This window comes from Cnephaeus nilssonii (assembly GCF_951640355.1).
Source record: "Cnephaeus nilssonii genome assembly, chromosome: 4".
NCBI lineage: Eukaryota > Metazoa > Chordata > Mammalia > Chiroptera > Vespertilionidae > Cnephaeus > Cnephaeus nilssonii.
Genome location: NC_137075.1, coordinates 37337559 through 37352668, shown reverse-complemented (window position 1 = coordinate 37352668; position 15110 = coordinate 37337559). Strand labels below are relative to the sequence as shown.

The 15110-nt window shown below is 41.1% G+C and overlaps 1 protein-coding gene across 3 annotated transcripts in view; it reads left to right on the top strand.

Moving 5' to 3' along the window:
• RYR3 (ryanodine receptor 3) overlaps positions 1 to 15110 on the top strand; it is a gene marked incomplete at its 5' end in the record, with an annotated part of 535717 nt that overhangs the window by 161780 nt on the left and 358827 nt on the right. For all 3 annotated transcript variants that reach the window (XM_079768748.1, XM_079768746.1, XM_079768747.1), the window contains one exon: positions 9117 to 9236. In XM_079768748.1, coding sequence (XP_079624874.1) covers positions 9117 to 9236 — 120 coding nt within the window. The remainder of the gene's footprint in view (positions 1 to 9116; positions 9237 to 15110) is intronic.

The following is a 15110-nucleotide window of genomic DNA, read 5'->3' as shown; positions in this document are numbered from 1 at the left end:
CAGGCCAGCAGGGGGGGCAGTTAGGGGTGATCAGGCAGGCAGGCATGAGCAGTTAGAAGCCAGCGGTCCTGGATTGTGAGAGGGATGTCCGACTGCTGGTTTAGGGGGATTGGGCCTAAACCGGCAGTCGGACATTTCCCGAGGGGTCCTGGATTGGAGAGGGTGCAGGCTGGGCCGTGGGGACCCCTCCCCCATGCACAAATTTCGTGCACTGGGCCTCTAGTGTTCTAATAAAGGAGAAGAGAGATAAGAAACAAGTAAATATATATATTTTAGGTGGTAAGTGAAGTTGGAAAAAAAGGCACTGAGCAGATCCTAAAGGAAATGAGGAAGGGAGCCCTACCAGTATCTGGCAGAAGAGCATTATGGGCAAAGGGTTTGAAGAAGAGTCATGCTTCAAAGATTTGAACTCCTAGAAGGAGGCCAGTGCAGCTGACGCTAAGCAAGCAAAAGAATGATGGAAGAGAGATTGTGGAAAGTGGGCGTATTTTTAGGACCTCATAGATCACAGAAAGAATTCTGCCTTTTTCCTGAGTAAGACGAGAAGCCACTGGAGAGTTCTGAGTAGTGGAGATTTCAGTTATATTTTCAAAACCTCCCTCTGGATACAGTGTAGAGAAGAAATATGAGTGGGAAACAAGTTCAGAGGTGATTGCAATAATCGTGTTAATAGATGATGGCAGGAGCCAAGTGGTGGTGAAGAGGATGTAAGGCGATCCAATTGGATGTGTTTTGAAGCTAGAATGGGTAGGATCTGTGGATGTGAGGGGAGGAGAAAAAAGGGGGTCAATATGACTCTAAGATGTTTTCCATTTTTAAAAAATCTTTTTTTCCTGAGCCACCTGAAGAATGGAGTTGTCATGTCTTAATATAGAACAGACTACAGGGAGAACATACTTGGGAGAGATGATCAGGAGTCAGATGTTGCACATACTGAACTTGAGATGTCAATTAGACACCCACATTGAAATGTTAAATAAGCAATTGGAGATAATGAGTCTGGAGTTCAGAGAAGTTTGAGCAAATTTGAAAATTATGCAAAAGATACAAATTTGAGTGTCCTCCGTATACACATGGTTTTCAAAGCCATGAGATCATGAGGGGGGCAGTACAGGTAAAGAGAAGCCTGAGGAGTATCCCTGGAGCACTATTTCAGCATTGAAGAGGGGAATGTAAGGATGAGCCAGCCAAGGACACTGAGAAGGAGCTGCTACTATACAGGAGGGAAAAGCAAAAGAAAGTATATTCACCCTATAAGACAAATGAGTAAAGAATTTAAACAAGAAAGGAATTATAGAGTATATCAACTTTGTCTCTTGAAATTCTGAAATTTCTATTTCACTAAATTTTGCAACAATCAATGAATAGCAAAGAACCAGAAATTGGAGCCACTCTTAATTTTTGACCAATTCAAAAACCATAAGAATTTCTAGAGATGTCCCAGGGACACAATATATTGTCAGTCTCTGAGAACTGGACATGGGACTAGTTAGCCTCTTCCTTTATGTATAACCTTTGGCTTCATAATTTTTTAAATTAGATTAAGAATATTTGTGTGTCTCATGAGCCATTGTGGAAGCAAATAGGGTATAATAGATCCCTTCATGTAATCCCAATTATTTCCATGTTGGTATCCCAGACACTATGAGTAAGAAAATGTGAAAAAGGATCTTTATTATGCAATTTGATGCATAATTATTTTGTTAATTGTATTAGTTGTTTTAAAAATATATACAGTTCTTTCATTATTTTCACAAATATTTGTGCTTTTCTACTCAGTACCAAACACTATGCTAAACACTGAGAGTTCACAGAGAAATGAGAGTCTCCTGCCCCCAGGAGCTCAGAATCTAAGGAAGCAAATAGTCAAAATGATTGCTATTTAGAATATACAAGTAGCCACCTGTGTCAGTAATCCTTGTGGGAAAATGGGGATAAATAGTCTCATCATCCAAAAGCCCTTATTTTTTTCAAGAGGTGCTTTTGGGAAAAGCCTTAGAATGAGCTCTTTCACCTATGTCTTTGTTATATGCTAAATATATTTTAGCATCAGTTCTCTAAAATTATCCCTGATGTTCAGGATGAGTGGCTAAGACACATCTTCCATTTTTAAAGCAATAAATGACTATGGATTTTCCTCTGCACTTAAATGTGGGCCATGAAATCTGCTGGCCTGCACTCTGTCCCACGTGCTCCCTGCTCACGAGCTTCTTGGTACCAGTGATGTGCAGATCTAACTATAGGGCTGTCATCAGCTGCAGAATGATATACCTTAAATAGGACTGTCAGCCATTTTGTTTTGCTCCAAAAAGTTCTTTACAAATGACCCAGAGAGAAGAGAGAGAACCACGGTGTCCCCAGCCATCAACTCAGAGATGGCAAACAAGCTTGTTCTGGCCTTGGGCTATGAGCCAGGGTGTAAGAAAGAAGCGACAGGGATAGAATAGGCAAGTTCCATTCATTTTCAAGTTATAGCTAGAGGAGGGCTATAGTAAAAGCTTTACTTTGTCAGAGCTGACCTGTGATAATAATATGAAATCTAAGCAAAGAGAGCCAAAAACTGTATATTCATGTCCAGGGACAATCACTCAACACCATCACAAGCTGAATCTATAACAGGAATAGCTGGTGCTTGCATACTGAATAGCTTGGAGGGATGCTGACATACAATATACATTGGATTTTAATCATTTTCCCCTTCTGCTACAAGTTTTGAGATGATGTTCACTCCTTGTAGTATTGTAGTCATTGGGCACAGAAAAATGTTGTTTTATAGGATTTTTAGCTCCCTGGCTGTTCTCTCTGGCATTGTGCTCTGTGGTTGGGTTACTTTGCAGTGTTGTATGGCCATGTGAGAGGCTGGAAACTATCTATTTTTATCAGCATCATCACCATGCCTTAGAGTCAGGAAGACATGAATTCAGACTTATTGCGAAGATCAGTCTCTTGGGGTTAAGAGAGCCAGTTTGGCACCATGGGAAAGAGGTCTGGCTTCCAATTAAGATAGCCCTAGGTTCAAGGTCAAGTTCTATTACTTACGTGCTGCATCATACACTCTGTACTTCAACTTCTTTATCTCCATTTTGAAAGTATATATATTAGTGTGTGAAAGGGGGTAGGGGAGGCTGGGGGAAAGGTCAATGGGGGAAAAAAGAATATATATGTACTACTATATGTAATACTTTAAACAATAAAATAAAATTTAAAAAAGAATGTATATATATTAGTACCTACCGATTGTAAGGATTACACTGAAATGCATACTATGATGGCACATATAACTTCATTAAATATTCATTCATTAAAATTGCCTAATTCCTCTGAGCTTTGGTTTCCCCATTCTTAAAATAGTTGTGTTGTTGTGAATATTAAACAATCTAGGGGGACATCTCAGCAGAGTGTCCAATATAGAATGAATAGTTAATATCATCTATATATATAAAAGGCTAAGTGACCATCACATCCGAAATAACCGAACGGATGACCAAACAGGCTGTGTGGGGTGACGAGGCTGGCAGGGGGGTTAGTGAGGGGCGACCAAATGACCGAACAGCAGGCTGCATGAGGCTACCAGGCCCACAGGGGGGGAAGTTGGGGGCAACCAGACTGGCAGGGGGGGCAGTTAGGGGTGACTAGGCCGGCAGAGGGTGCAGTAAGGGGGCGACCAGGCTGGCGGGGAGGCACTAAGGGGCAACCAGGCCAGCGGGGGGGTGGGGACAGTTGGGGGCAACCAGGCCAGTGGAGGGGGGCAGTTTGGAATGACTACGCCTGCAAGGGGAGCAGTTGGGGGTGACCAGGCCAGTAGGGGGAAAAGCCTTAGAATGAGCTCTAATGATGTTAGGTGCCATCAGGCAAGCAGGCAGGTGAGCAGTTAGGAGCCAGTGGTCCCGGATTGTGACAGGGAGGTCGGACATCCCCCAAGGGGTCCTGGATTGGAGAGTGTGCAGGCTGGGCTGAGGAGACCCTGCCCCCTGTGCATGAATTTCGTGCACCGGGCCTCTAGTTATCAATAATAATAATTAAGAAACAGACTAAAAATGTTTGAAATAAACTCCAAAGCATCATTATTGCTTATTCCTCATTACTTTTTTATGCCAACATCTGTTCTTTTTTTATTCATTTCTGACTCATCAATGAAACAGTGACCCTTTTCATAATAACTCTTGTTATATGGCTGAGAGTGGAGAAATCTCTTATTTTATTCTTATTCCATATCACAGTCAGTCAGCATGTGTTTACCAAACATTATGTTCCCAGCTTGGATGGGGAAGCAGTTTTCTGCTCTAACAGAGTTTATAATTAACTGGCATTACAAGGTAAAAATACACCCATTTAATAAATGACAATTGGATGTGTAATGTGCATAAACTATTATGCTAGTGAGAAATCTGATAAGTGTAAACATGAACCCGATGTGGACCCTGCCTCCCAGGGTTACAGAGGCAGCTGAGTGGAGTAGGAGAGAGGGCATGGATGCAGACTACATGGACTGCATGAGATCTTAGACAATTACTTAACTGCTCTGTATAAGGGCTCCCTGTTTGTCAAGTGGAGATAACAGTAGTACCTATATAATAGTATTTATCTGAACTTAAATAGGTTATTGCGCATAAAGTACATTGCCTGTCAGAGAGTCAGAGATCAGTAAATGTTAGCCATTTCAAATTACCTAGTATAGTGGGGATAAGGCATGCATGTAAATAAGCATAATACAAGAGTCTGGTAATATTGTTATGAAAGTTCAGAGAAGAGAGATTACTTGGGTTTCATGAAAGAAGGTGGGATTTGAGCTAAGCTTGGGAGGATAGGTAATATATGAATATGGAAAAAAGGGGCAAAACAGGGTAGCTTTAGAATTAGAGATAGCATGAGTAAAGGTATGGAGGTAGAGAACACCTAGGAGTTCTACTAGTATAGGGAAAAAGTTGGGGAAATAGGTAGGAAAGTGAAGGCCATCGAGTGCTAGTTTAAGAATTTTGTATTTGTTATGTGGATAGTGGCAAGAGTGCCTTTATGGATTTTCAGCAGGAAAATGATAATGTCAGAGCTATCCCTCTGGCAACAAATCAGAGGAAGAATGCTCTGGTGTTATAGAAGCCTTGACTTGGTTTTTAGATCTCCAGTCTCTCCTTCCCCTGGCCCATTTGCTATAGGAGGAAGGGAAGGAGACTCAGAGACAGGAGATGATGTTTGAGTCTGGGTTGCTAAGAGGTTAAGTGTGTCCTTAACAAACATAGGGAGCATAAAAACAGACTGCAAAGGAAACCTGTCAGTGCACTGCGACATATTGAGGTGTTCAAAAATCCATGGACGTGGTTAAGAATAGGTGAAGGTTTGGAACCTTAGAATATCACCAGGTTGGAGGTAAAGATGACATAACAACTCCTGAGAATAAAACTGGAAGCCTAAGGAATGGATGAGCTGGCTAAGGGGAAATGACAAGGACCTACTCTTGGGTAATTCTTATATTTACAGGAGGCAAAAGAAAGAGAACATGGGAAGGCTCCATCAGAATGGTAGGAAAACCAGAGGAATTGAATAAAGGAATGGAGGGGTTTTCAAGAGGCAGCATTTTATGGAGGCAGAGCAAGACTTACTTGGGAGACAGTAAGGTAATAGGAATGAAGGAGAGATAAGGCTGGAGGTGGGAGGGAGAACTCAACTGGGTGGGGGGCACCTTAAAACTCAGTCAGGGACCTTAGAATTCCTTGGTAGAAAGCAGAAAAACCTTTGTGATCTTATAGATATTGTTTCCTGGGGACTTAAGAGATTTTCACCCCTCGCCCTTAAGGATGAGAATGGGTTTGAAAAGTCTTACCATTACTGATTATTGTGCCCTCCGACCTAGCACTTTCTTCTCTTTAGTTTGTTTCTCTTTCTCTTATAGATGGGAGGTGTAGTTATTTGATATTGACTGAGTTGAATCTGCTGTGGGTACTACAAAAAAGGGAAAAATTTTTGGTCTTATTCCAGTGAAATCAGAATTCAAAAAAGCTAAACATATAATACAAAAACACATAAATTTTTAGTGGAACAAACCCCCAGAGTTGTGATATTTTCTCTATCAAAAAATCTATCATTCTTCAGAAAGTCAAGAACTATATGATTTCACTCATATGTGGGATATAAAACAGAGCACAACAATTGAACAAATAAGACAAACAAACAAAAACTCATAGTCACAGGCAACAGTATGGGATTACCAGAGGGAAAGAGGAGGTGGGAGAAGGTAGAAGAAGGTAAAGGGGGTCAAATACATGGTGATGGAAGGAGACTTGACTTTGGTTGGTGAACACAATGCAATATACAGGTGATATATTATAGACTTGTGCACTTGAAACCTACATAATCTAATTCACCTAATTTTTTTATTAACCAAAAATTTTATCAGATATTTTATTGTCATTAAGTGTCAGATAAGTGGTAACTAGGCTGTTGATAAATTTCCAAAGAAGATGTGGAGATTAGCTATCACCTACTTCAAAACATAAGAGTTTTTGCACCTGAGTAAAAAAGTACCAATCTGAATTTGACACTGGGGAATGTGGGGAGAACACAGTCTTCTGGGGTGATACCAAATATGGAAGAATTTGCAGCTAAAGGGGCTTCCTTGGAAATGGTATTCTCTGGAATTCCCATTTTAAACCAATTTCAAAGGCTTGGTTTAAAGCAAAGGGAGAAAGGACGGTAGATCATAGAAGAAGAGGAAGTATACATTGGTACAAGAATGAGTAAACTAGGTAGGACGGGTAGCTGGAGAGGCTTGTGTTCTGTGCTTTACTAGGGAGTGAGAGAAGAAATGAGGTTGAATTAACTTATCCAAAAGGAACTGTGGTGCAAAGATTTCAGTGTTGTGCATTTGAAGGCTCCAGATGTCTGTTTCTTAAAGGTTTGTGGCGATAATAGCTGCTGTCTGGTACAGGCTGCCACTCCAGGTGGTGCCTATAGCCAGGTCAGCACTGAGCATACAGTTCCAGACAGCAGGTGGGGAGCAGTGAAAGTGTTTGGAGAGGGTAAATCTGGCTCCAAATCCCATACCCATCTGTGTGTGGCCCTGAGTGATGACCTAGGGAAGGATTTGTGCTGGACTGCTCTTCAGCAAATGGTTATTGAGCCAGAGCAGGTTCCCTCATTGCATTAGCTGATTGGCAGCCTGGGTTATGAGGATGTGAATTATAGGACAGGTACATTTCAGAAGACACATAGAGACTCGAAGCAGCTAGTGCAAGGTCAAGCCAATGTATTTTGGGCTCCTTTGGGTGGAAAGGACATGGGAAATAAGATCATGGAAAGAGATTCTTTAGACAAATTCTGAAGAGAAAACTTTTTTGACTTTCACCGGGTCATGAAAGTCTGGCTCACAATCACGCTTCTGTGATTTTCAAATGCCTGTTTATTTCGGTGAATTGTGTGTAGGTGTTAGATATTTAATATTTCCCAATAGGGGGTCCTCTTGACATTTTTGGACAGAAAAATTATATGTTTTGAAGACTACAGTACAGACCATTTAACTCGCACTACCCCTGCTTCGCAATGCATGTAGCACCTCTCAATCATTTTGACAGCTACAAGCACTCCACAATGCCCATGCCCTTTAGGAGGATAGTATTGCTTCTGGTCATTCTAGGATCTGGGGGAGACTCCACCTGGGGAAAGTATTTATTCTCTTCAGAGGTTTCACTGAATCCACGTTTTGAAAGCAGTGATGTTCTAGAGTTTTCTTCTGTCTCAGTTCAAATGAAGACCATGAATTCTGACTTCACTATAACCAGAGGCTCTGGAATTTATTACTGATTCAATTTAATGATGAGCAGTGGCATTCCAGTGCTAACAGAAGCATGGAACTTTTTCCTTCTCTCAATCTTCATTTCATACATGATTTTCATCTGTGATTTGTGGCTTCTCTCATATCCCCGTGGCCCCTGACCAGTCTCTGGGCACCAGCAGACACCTCTCTTTGAGTTTGGTGCTACTGAATCTCATCTTCCCACCAGATGGAAGGGTTTTATTTTTCCATATGGCTAAGTACAGTGTGGACACCATTTCATAAAACCTTGTTTCTATTTAATCTGCCTGGACAAACATTAACACCAGGGGACATGGGGGTGAAAGAGAGAACAGGAGAGGGAAGCTAAGGAAGAAACTCCAAACTGGTCATCTCTGGTTACTCCTTTAACTTAGCCACACCTGACATCTTTTTGAGGCTTGAATTTCAAAGTCAAGTAGTGGTGCATTCAGGGCATGGATGAATAGATTGAAGGAGCAAGAATGGAGGAATTGGTAAGAAATGTTTTCCTCTCAGCCTCAGGCAGAGTTATGCAAGAAGAAATCATATCAGTGTACATGGAGTCTTGTTTCTGACCATCGACAAGAAGGATGCAATTCAAACAAGGTCTCTGAAATTTTAAGAGGCTGCTTTTGAGAATGATGCATAGGAGGGAGGTATTTCCCTAGGAATTTAGAATGACTCCTCTACTTGACCTCCAATTTCTTCTTTTAATCTGAACTTTCAAGGAGTCTCAATCTTCCTTTCCCATATGTCTAAAACATCTGTTACCCTCCAGGTTTCTTCTGTCATATCTGGCAAATGTGTCACCTGCTATATACACCCCCTCCCCTGACAAAACATGACTCTTGCCTCCTCCACAGCCCCCCACACAAAACAGACTTTCCCTCAATGAATTCCACTTCCCTCCCATCTCTGCTGTATTCTCTTTTCCCTCAATCACATCTTATTGTCTTATTTCATATCTGGAGAGATTGCTTAGATTTGCTTTCATATTCACTCAAGTGTTGAAATGATCTGCTCATCTGGGTTGTGTGCATTGTATACATTTTACAAGTGAGGCCTATGCTGTCTGGATATGTATGTAGTATGTCCACTCCATGTACTTGCTCCTGATGACTCCATAGCAGAATCTTCATCAGGGGAGGTACTCAGTAATACCATGTGAATCAGGCATGTGAATAAAAGTCTCCTTTATCTATTTAATATTCAAAAGCATGTGCTTCTCGGTGTACCTGATAAAGACAAAGCAAGGTGACTGGGGGACCTGGTTCTGCATGGGGAGGGGGGTCCCTGACCACTCACATTTGTGTGTCTATTCTTCCTGCAGGAAGACGAAGTGGTTCTCCAATGCATCGCCAACGTTCACAAGGAGCAGAGGAAGTTCTGCCTGGCAGCCGAGGGCCTTGGGAATCGCCTGTGCTTCTTGGAACCCACTTCAGAAGCCAAGGTGAGATTGATTACCTGCCCGGCACCTTCCCCCTTGGTCTCCCAAGCAGTCATTTAGGGAATGGTGCTGCCGGGAGATGGTGATGAGGATGGTGAAGAAATTTGAAAGGACACATTTACTTATTTTTATTTTTTAAAGTTTCAAGTGTATAGCATTATAAGTCAACATCTGTATATACTACAAAGTGACCACTCCCAAAAGTAAAGCCTAGTTACTACACATCACAATGCCTTTGACCCCTTTCACCTTTCTTTTAAATTTAAATTCTTTATTGTTTAAAGCAGGCGTCCTCAAACTACGGCCCGCGGGCCACATGTGGGTGTTTTTGCCATTTTGTTTTTTACTTCAAAATAAGATATGTGCAGTGTGCATAGGAATTTGTTCATAGTTTTTTTTAAACTATAGTCCGGCCCTCCAACGGTCTGAGAGACAGTGAACTGGCCCCTGTTTAAAAAGTTTGAGGACCCCTGGTTTGAAGTATTACATATGTCTCCTTTCCCTCCTCCCCCATTGACCTCTTTCCAGCTGTTTCCACCCCCCAGCACATGCCCTCACCCCTCTACCATCTGTGTCCATGAGTTATGCTTATGTGCATTCATACAAGTCCTTTGGTTGTTCTCTTACCCCGACCCCCTTAACCCTGCCTTCCCTCTGAGGTTGGACAGTCTGTTTTATTCTTCTATGTCTCTGGATCTATTTTTGTTCATCAATTTATGTTGTTCATTATATCCCACAAATGAGTGAGATCATGTGATACTTATCTTTTTCCAACTGGCTTATTTTGCTTAACATAATGCTCTCCAGGTCCACCCATGCTGTTGCAAATGGTAAGAGTTCCTTCTTTTTTACAGCAGCGTAGTATTCCATTGTGTAGATGTACCCCTTTCACCTCTTTTACCCATCCCAACCTATTTTCCCTCTGGTAACCACCAATCTGTTAGCTGTATCTTTGTTTGTTTTTGTTTTGTTTGTTCATTTAAAAAGAAAAGGGCACATTATTTCTCAAATGGGAAGCAGATCAGATTTAAAACATAACTGTCCCCAGCCCAGGACATGTTTCAGTAGGAACCTAGAGCATTGGCAAGCATTAGAGGGCCTTGTCTGTCTGTGTTCACCAGGACATAGGGAGGCCTTGAGATCACCGTCAGAACTCATGGAGGAGGTTCTTTTAATACTTCCAGAACTCCTTTTCTTGTTATTAATTCCTAGAAATCTGAGTGTGTGTTCTTAACTGCCAGCTGTCATTTATTGCTATGGGGACTCATGGGGACTGGGGCCTGTGTTTCGTAGCAAGCACAACACTCTGAGTTTTGACTGTGCTGAGACTGTTGTAACTGTCTGCCTGTTGTGACCTGGGGGCAGAGAGAATATTTTGTTCTGGTCCCTCCCTGTGTGATAGCATGTGATGTCATGTCTCTTCAGCCAAACTATTCTTCTTGCATTTTTGGATTGTTTCTGCTTTTTATGATCTGTATGTCAAGTAGATCTGTGTGCTCAGCATTCTCAGTCCTGGCAAAATACTTATATCAGTTGGGGTTCTCTAGAGAAAGAAAACAAATAGAATCTCTCCCTCTCTCTAGATAGATGGCTGGGTGGGAGGGTGCGTGGGTAAATGGGTAGGTGGATAAATGGATGGATAGATAGATAGATGGTAGATAGATGATAGATAGATAGATAGATAGATAGATAGATAGATAGAGACTTATTTTAAGAAATTGACTCATGTAGTTTTGGGACTGGCAAGTCTGAAATCTATTAGGTCAGATCAGCTGGAAGTTCAGGCAGGAGTTATGCTGTCTCAGGTATAATTGTCTTCTTTTAGTTTTTATTGTTAAGACCTCTGATTGGGTGAGACCCACCCATGCTATCAAGGGCAATCACCTGTAAAATAAACTGGTTATAGATATTAATCACATTGATGAAATATATGTTCACATTAAAACCTAGATTGGTGTTTGATTAAACAACTGAATACTGTAGCCTAATCAAATTGACATACAGCCAACCACCACACCCTCCAGGCTCAGCTTTTCTTGCAGAACCATTTTTTAAAATTTATTATATTGTTGAGAGTATTACAGATGTGATTTTTTTTATCATCTGACTATGGGAAAGTCACTCAGCCTTGATTTCAGTTTTCTCATCTGCCAGAATGAGGTGCAGTTTGATACAGGGGAGTGTTGGCCTGAATTAGAAACCACTGCTACCATTTTCTAATCATCCATTGAGTGGGGCATGGGACAGAGGTGTAGGGCACAGGCTCTGGTGCCAGACTGGCAGAGTTTGAATCCTGTCTCCATCATGCAGCAGGTAAGCCAGGACCTTTCTGAGCTTAGTTTCTTCATCTGTTTAATGGGAATTTTGTAGTAACTACCTAATAAGGTTGTCATTAGGATTAAAGGAGTTAATACATGTGAAGTACATAGCACATGTAAGTTGCCTAGTACATTGTAAATTCTGTATAACCATTGGATATTGTTATTTAATCTTTCCTAAACCACACAGTGTAAAGCAGATTAAAAACAACTGTATCTCATAACCTAAAAATGCTTTGTATCCCTTAGGTCAGTGGTCGGCAAACTCATTAGTCAACAGAGCCGCAGTTTGCCGACCACTGCCCTAGGTATAAAAATAATGGTTCTTGGTTATTAAAAAAAAATTCATGCATGTGGTGTCATTGGTTTACTTTTGCTTCCTGGAATAAGTAAGTGTCCAGAGGTAGAAATAATGGTGTCAGGAGCATGAACAGTATTAAACTGCTTTCCTAAAAAGATTTCTTGAGTGTATGCCTCTTTACACATAGTAATAAGGAAAGTGCACTATAAGAGCTTCTCACAGAAAAACAGGGTCAAGTTCATAGAAAGGCTAGAGTAGGTAGGTATTCGGAAATTTTTGTCACCATTCCTGCCAGCAGCCTGCTAGATGAACACATTTTCTGTGTCCTTAGTCTTTCCTGCAGTCAGCTACAGCTATGCAAACATCCCTCTGGTATGTCCCCTCCCTTTTCACTAAATATCTCACCTAATTCTCTACCATCCAATATACAGCTAGCTAAGCCATTGTTAGGTTCTTGGAAGCTAATGTAAGATCACTTCTTGCAATGAAGTGAGAAAGTATATTCCCAAGCCTGGCACTGGGCATGAGGCACAGACATTAACCACTGCTCTTATCAGAGTCAACCAGTGACCTTGAGCTTTCCTAATCAAGGGTTTTTAAATCTAGTTGAAACTCAGAGAAAATTGAGATGCACTCTAAGGAGAAGACAAACCTCAGAGAAAGAAAGGATGAGATAAGGTTGTCAAAGTATACTTTTAGTGTACAAGCCCTGAGAAAAGGAGGTCCTCTTGAAGCAATGAGAGAGATGGTAGAAGAATAAGAAGCAAAAGTATAAGAATATCAACACTCGCTGCACACATGGAGACTACTTAGCGCGTTGGAGAGCTCTTGTCACTTTGATTCCCATATGCCATGGCCCACCCTTCTCCTGAAACTACAGATGTCAATTGATGGATACACCATCGTTCAGTGTCCTTTCCAACTAAGCACAGCTACAGGAATTAAAAAGCATCTTGTTTTGTAGGAAAGACTCAGAATTATATCAAGACTAGGAATCATGGAGAAAAACATTGCTTCTTTATTTTATTTATGATAGCAGCAAATGTTTATTTACTGTCATTTTTTAGTAGAACATCTGTTCCCAGGAACCAGGATTAATTATTTTTCCTCTGGTCTTGTGTGTATGTGTGTGTGTGTGTGTGTGTGTGTGTGTGTGTGTGTGTGTGATCTGTTGTGTATCTGCAGCTTCCACCAAGAGATCTTGTTTTGTTATACTTAACATCCAGACTCAAAAGATTCTCATAGATCACTTGGCACCAGTCTGCTCAGTGGAACAGGAGCTGCAGCTTGCCTGCTGGGAAGTGTAAGGCATTCCTAAGGATTCTTGCAGTGGTACAGGCATTGGCTTCTGAATCTTCCCACTCCCCACCTCCCACCCATCCTCCCTAGGTGACAGCTCAGGTGCAAAGAGAGAGGTCTATATCAGACAGGTATAATAATAACTATGGCTTAAAAGCCTCATGCACCACAGGAACCAATGTATCTTATAATAGTTTTGGGGCTCTCAACAAAGGACCACACCAGCTATAAGAGTCTTCATATTTGGGGAGTCACAAAGATATGGCTTCCTACACGGCAGTGGTTCTCAACCTTTCTAATGCCGCGACCCTTTAATACAGTTCCTCATGTTGTGGTGACCCCCAACCATAAAATTATTTTCGTTGCTACTTCATAACTGTAATTTTGCTACTGTTATGAATCGTAATGTAAATACCTGTGTTTTCCAATGGCGCTGCTAGAGCCTAAGACCATCGGAAAACACAGGTATTTACATTACGATTCATAACAGTAGCAAAATTACAGTTATGAAGTAGCAACGAAAATAATTTTATGGTTGGGGGTCGCGTCATTAGAAAGGTTGAGAACCACTGCTATAATGTACTGGTAGTGTTCCCAGTCAAGAATCAAGATACCAATCAGGGATCATTTTTACTGTAAGCAATGTTCCCTAGCAACATAATTAACATATCAACTTTAGCAGGTTGTCCCAAAAAACAAAATTGGACAGCTAACTGAAGGTCGAATTCTCATGCAGAAGGGGAAAAGAATTTCATAAGCCATATCCCACAGTAATCTTCATTGATGACAATTATTAAACCACTGTGGCCTTGTCAGATGTTTGGGGAACATCAACACCTTTCTAAATCATTATTTCTACCATCTTTAATTTTAAATCATCAGCAAAATGTAGGAAGAATATGGGAACTTTTTAGACCAAGAGTCATTTGTTTGTTTTGCTGATTTTAGTGATGATAAAACTGAAATTGATGAAGTGAAACAATTTACCCTGGTGTCCTTGAAAAGCCAGTGATAGTCTAAAGTCCTTGGGCTCTGGGTGTCTCAGAATGAAGGTCCACCTCTCTGTTGGGGAACACTTTGTCTGTCTTCTTGATTATGGTTTATTCAAAATAGAATTTCAGTTTCAAATCCAATATTCAAACTGAACATTTTCAGGAGAAATTTTGTTCCTGTTGTCTTCACCTCCTTTTGAAAATGAAGAGCAGTCTGCTATGGTTTCTGAAAAGTTGTATAGGCTCTTAAGACCCTGGATTAAACATCTGTGATTTTGCAAACATCATTTTGCAGATAACATAAATTGTGATAGAATTCTAGGCTAAAAATAACTTATTTTCTATTATCTTTATCTTTTACTCAGAAATAGATTTACTGTTTACTCCTAAATAACTAAGTCTGTGTAAATTTGCAGTGACAGAGGCTCAGCCTGGTGTTGTACACTGAACTTCCGATTGGTATTTTAGTGTGTATTATTTTCTACTAGAGGCCTGATGCACAAAGATTCATGCAAGAGTGGGCCTTCCTTCCCCTGGCTGCCAGCTCCGCCTTTCCTCCGCCCGGAGCCGCCTTTCTGCCTTCCCACGCTGCGCAGAGGCTCTGAGCGGCTGGGGCATGCAGAACATCTGCGTCCCGCCCCCGGCCACTAGGTGCCTGTGTATGCAAATTAACCCACCATCTTTGTTGGGTTAATTTGAATACTCACTCCTGATTGGCTGGTGGGCGTTGCGAAGATATGGTCAATTTGCATCTTTCTCTTTTATTAGTGTAGATGGGCTTGAAGCCTTATGAAAGGCCAAACTAGCATAAAACTTTTTACAAAAATCGCCCTTGTCATGTAATATAAAGAGACAAGTTGAAATTTTGAATTTTTCTTTTTTACATTTATCAGGATCATGTTCTATATGCCCTGTACTGCAGTGGGTGCCAACATACTCTCATGTATTCCTTACAATCCCACAAGAA